Here is a 12,487-nt window from a genome sequence, read left to right on the forward strand (position 1 = left end):
CTTTATGACTTTTGATCTTTGTATCAGGGAGCTCTGTAGAGGGGCACCTGGGTGGCTCAGTGGGCTAAGCCTCTACCTTTGGCTCAGCTCATGATCTCAGGTCCTGGGATCAAGCCCCACATGGGGCTCACTGCTCAGCAGGGAGCCTGCTTCCCCTTCTCTTTGCCTGCCTCTCTGCCTACTTGTGGTCTCTCTCTCTCTGTCAAATAAATAAATAAAATCTTAAAAAAAAAAAGAGCCCTCTAGAAAGGTTGCAAGAATTTATACTCCCTCTAGCAGTGCAGGAATGCGTTCATTTTTCTATATGCTCTTTGTATGAATATTATACTTAAAGAGGTCATTTTCCCCCTCTTTGTCCCTTCTTGACTTTCTTCCTCTTACCAACTGTTAACACAATAATGCTCCAGAGTTTTGCTAAAAGACAGGTATGTTTGTCTTACCCACATTTTACCACAGTGCATCCCAATCTGAAGAATGTGACTGCCAGCCTTTCCAGGATAGATCAGACACCCTGGAGGAAAAAGCTGTGTTTAATAAAAAAAAAAAAAAAAAGCCTGGAGGCTAGGGTGGGAGAGGGGGTAACAATGAGAAAAATGAAAATTGATCCTTGTGTGTTCATCTGGGAATGACTCTAAGTAGAGTGGTAGGTGATTAAATGAGAAAAGTAAATCAGTGTTTTGTACCATCTTTTGGATACAATGTTCAGCCTAGGCTTTATCCCTGAACACCAGACTTACATATTTAATGGCCTGTTTTGAGATTTACACTTGTTTTGTTATTTCTTTCATAGCTGCTACCACCAACATACACTCATTAGAAAAACCTATTCAACCTCCAAAACATATGCAAGCAACAAGCAAGCAAACATGCATAAGCAGGGGGAGCCTCAGGCAGAGAGAGAGGGAAGCAGGCTTCCCACTGAGCAGGAAGCCCATAGCACTGGGACTCAGTCCCAGGACCCTGAAATCATGAACTGAGCCAAAGGCAAACACTTAACCAACTGAGCCACCAGGCATCCCATGACTATAGATTCTTAATTTTTGTTTCTGTTCCTACAGTCCATTCTGCACACAACAGGTAGGGGACGATAGTCACATGATGTCATTTTCCAAATTAAAATAATTTAATGGCATTCTATGACTCTTAGAATAAAATCACAACTCCTTATGTGGCTTACAAGCCTTTACTCATGAATGGGATCCTGTCTACCTCTCCAACACCATTGGTACTATTTTATCCAATCCCCAATACACTGCACCGACCACACTGGCATTGTTTCTACTTCCATATTGAGTTCTTTTTCACACTAGAACTGTTGTTTTTGCTGATCTACCCCTTGATCACTCTGCTCATTTTTTGGCATGGGCAGCATTTTTCATCCATCATGTCACACTTCAGAAAGAGCCACCCCGACTACCTTCCTAATGATGGTTTCAATCATCAACCCATATACTGCCCATCACACAACCCTGGTTTTCACCCTTTGCTAGAAAATCAAAACAACTTTGTCTCCTCGGTCATTGCCTTCTCTACAAGGTAATCTCTGTGAGTCCAATAATTTATTTTGCACTGACCCACTGTACCTCTAGCACCTAGCAGAATGCCTAGCACATTGCTTACCCTCAAAACACTGTTTCATGAATAAATAAATGGAAGATATATTCATAATCAACTAAAACAATATTTTCTTTGTGGTAACAGATTTTCTCAAATGCACATTTACAGTAAGCCAAGGAGTTACTTGATTTTTAAATACTTTTTAATTTGATGAAAAAGGAGTATGGCATTGTTTAGTCTAAAATCTATTTAATTGTTGTGTCACTGGAAATTCAGTTTCTACCATTTTTCACTATTATAAGCAGTATTACCATATATAAACTCGAAACTGATATATAATCATTTAACTTCTTACTAAAGTGGCTTTTTTAGATCAAAATCTTTTTATATGTTTCATGAAATTTTCCTGTGAAAATACTGAACGAATTGATTCTCCATCGCAGTGAACTGAAGTTCGTATGTTCATATGGTATATATATCAGCTTTCATTCTGTCAAAAGGAAAAGAAAGCCTAATGGAAACTAGTTAATATGGGAAAATATCTCATTTAACAAAGGACCAATGGAAGAGCAGATTTCAGGATTATTGATGAAATGTCTTAATAATGTCATTCTTCGAATTTGCCCTCAGGCTGACTCCCTTCAGGATTACAAAACATCTGAAGCAGTTCTAGGATAAACATCCCAGCAAGACCATAACCAGAGGCAGAAATGAATCATATCCCCTGGTGTCCCCCTCCTAGAATGAGGAAATCTCTCCCAGAAGCCCTATAGGAGGCTGCCTTCAGGTCTCATTGGCTGGGAAATGGGTGACGTGCCCTCTCCTAAACAAGTCACTGATAAGGAGCATAGAACTACCAGGAAGAGTAATAGTGACAGCTAAGTCTTAAACCAGTCTGGATTTTACCCTAGAGTAAGCATGAGCATTCTGCCAGTAAGGAAGAAGTTGAACTGGGGTGGCTCTTCATAGGCAATTAATAGTATCCGAGAATACTGAATATTAAAATTTAAAAACTCTTTGACAATTTGATAAAAAGCTATTAATTAACAATGCATTTATTTGACTACTAAACTGCATTAACATTTTCTCTTATGTTCTGCTACCTTTTTAACTCCTTTGGGAAGTCTCAACCCTTCTTGGTGGCAGGGGAAAAAAAGAAAAGAAGAAAGAAGAAGAAAGGAAAAGGAAAGGCTGATAGGCTGACATCATTACATCTCAAATTAGGTTACAAAACCCACCTCTTTAGGAGAATTCACTCTATGATACCAACTCCCTAAGTTTCATCCAAGCACAGTGACTACTCAGTAGGACGGGGGACAATATGAATCCACAAAACACTCATTATTTGCACTAACCACAGCAACATTAGCAGGAGAATCCATAGGGCTACAGCTCCCAAGAAGATTCTTATATTTTACTGACAACCCAAGAGCACCCTGTTGTAATTTCATATTATAGTCTGGGCTCCAGATCTCCCAAACTTGTCTCCAGACCTTCCGTTAAGGTAGAACAAGTTGGATTATCCCTAGTGTCAGTTCCAGTTACTCTTTGACTTGTTTTCTTATAGGTTTTCTATGCCATTAATTTAAGGAATATCTGATGCCACTGAGCATGGTACATACACAGTTTATTCTGGTTGGGCCATCGGATTCATTAATTTGAACCCCAACAATAAGTGTGCTTCAATCTCTCCCCATCTTTACTCACTTTCCAACATTTCAATTTCAGTTACTAATTAAATACATTTTATTACACTAACGGAGCAATACTTTTCCTTCCTTTAAAAAAAATATTTCCCTTTGAACAATAACACCTAACATGTTCCTTGGACAATTATCGGGTTGTTCAACATCTGTTTATTGATCCATGAGCTATTTATATACTAAAAATATTGATTATGTGTCATATAAATTCCCAAGTCTTTTCCTTTGTTTTTCAAACTTAATGTAGTAATTATAGATCTATAATCTAGTCAGTCTTATTTATTTATGTTTTCTGTTTTGGTTGACATTATTAGAAAGACCTCCCAATCTGAGACCAGGTATGTCCACTCATTTTTTCTAAGGATGTAAGCCTTTTGATTTTATAGTAACTGTCAGACTTTATTTATGTATATAATTATATACTTAGCTAATGAAAATCTTTAAATACCAACAAGACAATTACTGGGGCAGTGCATTAAAATTGACAAGATAAATGAGGTCTTTCATGCAGGACATTGTCCTACTGATGGTGTTCTTCTCTCTCACATTTGCTCCCGATGGATGACATCATGCTCACTCACAGGTACTACATCCAAAGCAATAACCACCAAATCAAGATTCCAGGCCAACATGTAAAGAAATTCTCCCAGCCCATGAGAAGTAGGAGAAAATCAGAATCAGGAAGAAAAATCCGAGGCCTAGGGCAAAAGTACTTACCAGGAAAGGTGAACGTTGTGTTGGTTCGATCATTCAGAAGCAAGGGGTCAGCTCCATTTCACTAATTTTCTGCTTGCTCTCGGCAAGTTCAAAGTGATTCTAGGTATAATCTGTCATGGCAAGAAACATGGATACTATTTAGAACTGAAATAAAGAACTGTGGGGGAGACTGAAGAAGGAAAATATTCGTGGCTTTTTCTCAACATGTGTATTGGTACTGAAATCAGGAACAAAGGCTCTCATAACAGCTAAAGAGTATACACCTACTTAACAGTCACAATTACAATTCATAGACTGAAGGGAAGGGAAAGATGTTCAAGAATCATTTCCCTAAGTATGTCTTAAATATCCACTTTTTATATAAAGAGATTGGTACATTGCTGCTATTTAAAGAAAACCTATCCTCTATTTGAAATCAAAACCTGAAAATCAAAAATCAATTAGGCTTAATTTTCCAGAGACAAACCAATGAAGTTCTTAAAATATTCTTACACATTACTCTGAGGGTTTTCTTAGAAATTAATTTAAAAGTGAGAGAATTCAGGACACAGGTGTTTAGGGCTGTCTTATTGGTTTTTACTGAATTATTGACTTAGACTGGTTTAATCTTCCATGTGTTCTGTAAGGGGAGGCACACAGAACATTGTCACTGACTACTGAACGTTAACAGATACCTCAAATCAGTTGAAAAGGCTTGACCGAGCAAAGGTAGCTAGCAAGGGGCAGAATTAGAACTGGAAATCAGATTTTCAGATTTTTATTTTGGCATTGTTTCTACTCTGCTGCTCTTTCTACTATAAAGTCATTCCCTAGGATTTTATACTAAAGCTAAATGATAACAGATTTAAAACAATTTCAGTAGATTGCTAATATTTGAGTGCAAAGAAGATAAGGTTGAGGAAATGAGGAGAATCACAGAAGAAACAAGTTGTCATCATACTGTTTCATTTAATCAGTATGGCTTTGAGCTAAAAAGAGAAGAGGAGGGCCCCTGTAAAAAACCGACGTGTGACATCCAAAATCCTAGAAATGGCTATCCCAGACTAAAAAAACTGACTTCTAACCATTTTGTTAGACGAAGGCATGCAGTGGATTGTGAAGCTCAACAGAAGAACATGGGCTCTGTCAAGAAGCTGACCTGGGTTCAGGTTCGGCTCTGCTACGAACTCATAGTGTGGCTTTGGGTTAAGCCACTTAGCTAAGCCATACTTTTCTCATTCAGATAATGGAGAAATATAAAGCAGCCACTTCATAGGGTTGCCAAGATTAAATGTAGTAATATATGTAAAGCATTTAGCACAGTGCTAGGTACAAGGTAAACACAGTAGCAATCCCTTGCTGTGGTTGTCATAATAAGGAGCACAGATAGTTCCAAGAGGCTGCTTCATGGTGGCCCAGGAAAGACCCAGTTCTAGAACCTGGAATCTTTCTTATATCTACTTCCTTGATCTTGGATCAGAGAGTAAAACCATAAGGTTCTATCCATGGTGATCACAGAATTCAGAGGCAGAGTGAGGTCTGACTCAGATATGCTGTGTAATCTTGAAGCAGCAATTTCATTTCTTTGGGTTTCATTCCTTACATGTGAGTTGAAGTTACCAGTAAGATTTCAGCAAGCAGTTTTGAGGACTAAATAAAATAGATGGGTAAGAGATGGTATTTTTGCATAAAAGCCTGTGTAGACTCAAAAACCCCACACGACATGAGTTACAATTACTCATCACACCGCCTGCAGAGGTGGAAGTGGTATTACGACCAGCAGAGGCTCCTCTTCTTATTTTCCAAACAGCTACCGCCTCTTCCCAGGGCAATTGAAGGCTTCCCTATTTTGACCAAATCATGTTTGTTCACTGGACATAATTACTTGGGATTCTGAAATGTCATGGTGGCTCTGGCTTTATGCACTAACCAGACCATTAACAGCTACGAAGCTAAGCACCAGTTCACAATCCATGAGCGCCTCAAGGTTATAAGATCCACTTCTCAACCCTCTTTGCAATCCTGGCACAGTCTAATGTTGGGAATTAAGTCCAGAAATGGTAGGTTGCATCAGGCTACAGGAAGCCTTCAGTCATGAGCAAGAATCTGGATTTCTCTTAAGTGGGTGATGAAGTGTAACTGAAAGCTGTTAAGCATAAAATTGCCAGCCATTTTTGTGTACTAGAAAAATCACTTTGGAAGCTGTGTACAGGTTAGCAGGAGGCTTGGCCTGGAGGTATGACCTGTGTAATCATCATCAAGAAAAGGGGAGATATGCTAAGAATTCTGCCCAATACAGAAGGCAAGTATCGAAAATAACCTTTCAAATGTTTCCATCAATATCCTTGACATTTCAATGTAATCATGTTCAATTATATAATACCTAAACATTGAAATATTAGAGAACACAGAGAAAAGGCAAAAAACTAATTATCTACCCTACACTACCCAGAAATATTTTGGAGTACATGAATCTTTTCAGACTTTTAATGTGTGTTGTATGTATGGAGAGAGAAAAGAGGGAGGAGGAGAAACCTGACATTAAAATATATAAAAACATGGGGCGCCTGTGTGGCTCAGTGGGTTAAGCCTCTGCCTTTGCCTCAGGTCATGATCTCAGGGTCCTGGGATCGAGATCCCCATTGGGCTCTCTGCTCAGCTGGGAGTCTGTTCCCCTGCCCCTGCCTGCCTACCTGCCTACTTGTGATCTCTGTCAAATAAATAATCTTTTTTTTAAAAAAAAAGATGTAAAAACACTATAATATATCAGGAAGAAAAGCCAGAAATGAAGGTGATATATATGAGGAATCATTCTATGGGAGGAGGGTATCAACAGTCTAAAATTGATACTTCTAGGGAATAAGCCTGACAATGGAAGTGGAGTATATAGTAGCCTTTGTTTTTGTTTGCTTTGTGTGCTTTTATATATATTTTTTCTGGCTTTATTGAGAAACAATTCACATCTAATATTGGGTAAGTTTGAGGTACACAATATAATTATTTGTATATATCATAAAATGATTACTATGATAAAGTTAACATGTTCATTACCTTATATAATTACCATTTGTGTGTGTGTGTGTGTGTAATGACTTTTAAAATCTACTCTCAAATTTAACTATAGTCACCATGCATGCTTCGTGTTACCTCTCCAGAACTTACGTATCTTAGAACTGAAAGTCTATACCCTTTGGCTGCCTTCACCCATTTCCCCCACTCCTAGTAACCACCAATCTATTCTGTTTCTAGGATGTTCCATATATATATGCCATATTTTATTCATTCATCCGTCAGTGGACATTTAGGTTGTTTCCATGTTTTGACTATTGTAAATAATGCTGCAATAAACATAGGGGTACAGATGTCTCTTTGAGAAAGTGGTTTCACTTCCTTTGGATATATACTCAGAAATGGAATTGCTGGGTCATATAGTAGTTTTATTTTTAATTTTTTGAGGAACCTCCATACTGTTTTCATCGTGGCTGTACAAATTTACCTTCCAACAACAGTGTGCAAGAGCTCCCTTTTCTTTACACCCTCTTCACACTTATGTCGTCTTTTTAATAACAGCCATTCTAATAGATGAGAGTGATATCTCTTTGTGGTTTTGATTTGCATTTCCCTGTTAGTGAAGCTCAGTACCTTTTCATGCACCCACTGAATATCTTCTTTTGGAAAAATATCTATTCAGGCCCTTTGCCCATTTTAAAAATTGTTTTGTTTTGCTATTATATTGTATGAATTCCTTATATATTTTAGATATTAATCCCTTATCCAATTTGTGGTTTACAAATATTTTCTCCCGTTCTGTAAGTTGTCTTTTCATTTTGTTCATTGTTTCCTTTTTAGTCCCACTAGTTTATTTTTGCTTTTGTTACTTGTGCTTTGGGCGTCATACTGAGAAAAAGCATTGCCAAGACCAATGTCAATGAGCTTTTTTCCTATATTTTCTTCTAGAAGTTAAAAAAAATAAAGCCCACAGGAAAAAAAAATTATTAGTAATTCCATAGATTACAAAAGGGCTCATTACAGGTTGTTTTCAGTTCTCCCACAGTATATTTAAGATGTTTTTCATCATGTAAAAGCTAAGTTAAGTACAACCTTTTCAGAGATATTCTATTACATAAAGCAAGATATTCTAGAATGTGTACAGCTTTTTTTGTTGTTGTTTTTAAAATGCAACTCTAGGGGCACCTGGGTGGCTCAGTGGGTTAAGCCTTTGCCTTCGGCTCAGGTCATGATCTCAGGGCCCTGGGATCAAGCCCCACATCGGGCTCTCTGCTCATCAGGGAACCTGCTTCTTCCCTCTCTCTCTCTGCTTGCCTCTCTGCCTACTTATGATCTCTGTCTGTCAAATAAATTAAAAAAACCTTTAAAAATTTTAAAAATAAATAAAATAAATAAATGCAACACTAAAAAGGTAATCTACCTTTTCCTGGCCATAGGGAGAACCATCCTTAGGCACACTATTCTTTAACCCCTCAGAATGGAGGGATATTCACAGATAATAAGAGCTTTATCAGTGTTGCAATATGGAGCCAAAAATGTAAGTCAAAATATTTAGCAATTCTGTGTTTGTATTCTTTATTAATACATATTGTTCCTATTAAGACTTCCCCTTTGCTAGGACTCTTCCAGACTGAAGACTGAGCTGCTTTTTCGTGCATGATTCTCCATATGGCATAAAGAACTATGTTCAAGGGGTAAAATTAAGCCATCTGTGGTGGTTCATATTCTTCTTTTAAACTGGTTCTTTTAATGGTACATCATTAGAATATGCAAACATATTTCACCTTCACTGGATTTCTTCATCATAACCAAAACTGTATGTAACCTGCATTGGATGCAGAGTCCTTCTTATTTTTTACTTGTTGATGGATTTTGATGACCACATAGCCACTTCTCCTTCAAAAGCAAAATGCAATAATAGTAAGTAGCAAAATCATCAATTCTACATCTATCTCCTTCAACGTGAAAGCTGAAAATGCCATTGCAGACTTTTACATGTTTTTTCTTCCAAATGGTTTCTGTTAAGTCCTGGAAATGAACAATGAAAGATGGAATTATTAATTCCCCACTCATCACCAAAGTGATGAAGTTGTCACTGCTGAGAAATACTCAAGGGAACATAATGCATACAAGGCCATGACATTAAATAAAGCCACTCAGAGAACTAACATAAAGTAGATAGTCAATAAAAATACATGTTGAATGAATGAAACAATGAATGGATAAACACAAGAAGTTGAACTGAGGTTCCTGAATCTAGCATTTGATTTCCCTTATTCATGAGAAAAAGTGTTTGTTTGTTTGTTTGTTTGTTTTGACATTGTAAAATGTTGGACTGTTATAGTAGATCTGCAAGACAATTATAAAAAATATAACATTCACATAATGGGAATATCAGAAAGGAAGAAAGAGTGAAAGGAACAACAGAAGATAGGTTTGAAGTAATGATGGCCAAAATTTTTTCAAAATTAATGACAGCAAGCCACAGATCCAGGAGGCTCAGAGAACACTAAGCAAGATAAATTAAAAAAAAAAAAATCTATATCTTGGTATATCATATTCAAACTGTAGAAAATCAAAGACAATGACTATGTCCTGAAAGAAGCCAGAGGACAAGGGTACCTGGGTGGCTCAGAGGTTAAATGTCTACCTTTGGCTCAGGCCATGATCCCAGCATCCTGGGATGGAGCCCCACATTAGGCTCCCTGCTCAGCAGAAAGTCTGCTTCTCCCTCTCCCACTCCCCCTGCTTGTATTCTCTCTCGCACTTTGTCTCTCTGTCAAATAAATAAATAAGAATCTTTAAAAAAGAAAGAAAGAAAAAAAACAAAGAAGAAGCCCGAGGACAAGACCCACCCTACCTGTAGAGAAGCAAGGATATGAATTATATCAGACTACTCTTCAGAAACCATGCAAGAAAGATAAGAGTAGAGTGAAATACTTAGTGTGGCGGGGGCTGGGGGAGGACGGGGACAACAACACCAATCTAGAATTCTGTGTTCAGTCAAAGTATCCTTCAAAAGTGAAGGAGAAGTAGACTTTCTTGGATAAACATATATTGAGGGAATTTGTCAAGTTAAAAGAAGTTCTTCAGAGAGAAGAAAAATGACACAGGTCAGAAATTCAGATCTACATAAAGTAGCAGACTTGGAAAAGTCATGAGAGTAAAATCTTTTATCTTTCTTATTATTTGATCTAACAGATTAACAGTTTGTTCAATAAAATAATAGCAACAGTATATTAGATGATTATCATGTTTAGGTAAGTGAAATGAGTAACAGCAATGGTAAATGGGACAGGAGGAAAGAATTAGGAATACGCTATTATGAGGTATTTGAAGCAATGTTTTGCAATGTTGACGCAATGTTGTTTTATAAAAACAATTTGTCACAAGCAGACCTGCCATACAAGAAATATTAAAGGGAGTCCTTTTAGGTTGAAATGAAAATACACTAGACAGTAACTCAAATCCACATGAAGAAATAAAGAGCACCAGTAAAGACAACTAAATGTAAAAACAGTATAGGAAAATGTAAATTCAGTATAAATATATTTTAAATTTGGAACTCTTTTTTAAATGTCTCCTGACTTTAAAAACAACTGCTTAAAGGAATGATTATAATCAGTGTTGATGGGCATACAATATATAGAGATAAAATATCTATGATAGCAACAGCACAAAGAAGGAAGGAGGAGTGAAAATATATGAGCAAAGTTTTTGTACCCTACTATAATTGTTTTTACTTTGAATTATATTGTTATAAGGCAAGATTTTCATTGTAATCCCTAAGAAACTCAACAAAAATAAAACTCAAAACACAAATACACTAAAAAAAGATAGCTAATTAAAAGGTAAATGATATCTATTTAATACAAAAGAAGGCAATAATGGAGGAACAGGGGAATAAAAGGATGTAAGACATAGAAAAAAATAGAAAATGCAGATACAAATCATTCTTTATCAGTAATTACATTAATGTAAACTGACTATTATCACCAACTAAAGGGTAGAGACTGGAAGAACGGATTTTATTTTAAAAAAACACAACCCAATTCTATACTGTCTATATACAAGACACACATTCTAGATTCAAAGACATAAATAACTTGAAAGGAAAAGGATGGGAAATGATACATGACACAAACGGTGTGGAAAAGAGAACTGGAGTGGCTATACTAATGTCAAGAAAAAACAGACTTTAAGATAAAATTTGTTACTAGAGACAAAGATATTTTACAATGATAAAAGGACTGACCCATCAAAAAGATATAACAATTATAAACATATATGCACTTATCAACAAAGCCCCAAAATACATGGGGCAAAAACTGACAGAATTAAAAGAAAATGACAATAATAGTTGAATAATTCAATATCCCATTTTATTTTTTTTAAAGATTTATTTTATAGAGAGAGTGCATGCGTATGGGGGAGGGGCAGAGGGAAAAGGAGACAGAATCTCAAGCATTCTCTAGGCTAAGCACAGAGTCTGGCACAGGGCTCAATCTCAGGACCCTGAGATTACCAGCTGAGCTGAAACCAAGAGCTGGATGCTTAACCAACTGCACCACCCTGGCATCCCCAACATCTCACTTTAAATAATTAAGAGAACAACCAGAGGGGTGCCTGGCTGACTCAGTCAATGGAGCATGTGATTCATGAGCTTGGTGTTTTAAGTTTGAGCCCCAGGTTGAGTGTAGAGACTATTTAAAAAATAAAATCTTAAAAAAATTTAAAAAGAATGACTAGAAAGAGGGTCAACAAATAAACAGAACACTTGAATTAACACTATAAATCAACTGGACCAATAGATTCCTATAGAACACTCTACCTAACAGCCACACAATACATATTTTTCTCAAGAATACAAGGAACATTCTCCATAATAGATCATTATATTACACCACAAAAGAGGTCTCAATAAAGTTAATAATATGAAAATCATATAAAGCATGTTCTCTGTAACAAGACATCAGTAACAGAATGTTACTGAATGTAATGAGATAAAGCATAAGTAGCAGAAACTGGAGAAGTCCACAAATATGAAGAAGTTAAACAACACACTCTTAAATAATCAACAGTTCAAAGAAAAGGGAAATTAGAAAATACCCTGAGATGAATGCAAATGAAAACAGAAAATGCTGAAAACTCAGGGGAAACGGTGCTTAGAGGAAAACATATAGCATAAATACCAATATATTAAATATATTTATATATTATTAATTAATTATTAATTAATATATGTTAAGTAATATATATTAAAAAGCTCATCAATAACCTAAACTTCCATATTAAAAAATTATAAAAAGTGGAGGAAGTTAAATCAAAATAACCAGAAGGAAGTAAAGATTAGAGCAGAAATAGGTAAAATAACAGCAAAACAATACACAGATTCCCATTCATTTGTCTATTGTCTATGGCTACTTTCAAGCTACAACAATAGTGCTTAATAACTGGAACAAAGACCTTACAACCTCACAAAGTCTAAAATACATTCTATTTAGCACTTTAAAAAGAAGTTT

The 12,487-nt window shown here is 36.3% G+C and overlaps 1 protein-coding gene across 2 annotated transcripts in view; it reads right to left on the bottom strand.

The window, feature by feature from the left end:
* Nucleotides 1–12,487, bottom strand: part of C12H9orf135 (chromosome 12 C9orf135 homolog) — a 166,885-nt gene that overhangs the window by 144,871 nt on the left and 9,527 nt on the right. Inside the window, exons 1-2 of one of the 2 annotated variants that reach the window (XM_032307512.1) lie at nt 5,116–5,161; nt 3,978–4,087 (exon numbers count right to left, since the gene is read on the bottom strand). Coding sequence is in view for 1 of the 2 variants with exons in the window: in XM_032307509.1 (XP_032163400.1) it covers nt 3,978–4,010 (33 nt within the window). In the remaining variant the exon portion in view is untranslated. Of the gene's footprint in view, nt 1–3,977; nt 4,088–5,115; nt 5,162–12,487 lie in introns of those variants that run through there. The other variant, XM_032307509.1, reaches the window with a different exon arrangement.

The sequence above is a fragment of the Mustela erminea genome, chromosome 12, assembly GCF_009829155.1.
Source record: "Mustela erminea isolate mMusErm1 chromosome 12, mMusErm1.Pri, whole genome shotgun sequence".
Taxonomy (NCBI): Eukaryota; Metazoa; Chordata; class Mammalia; order Carnivora; family Mustelidae; genus Mustela; species Mustela erminea.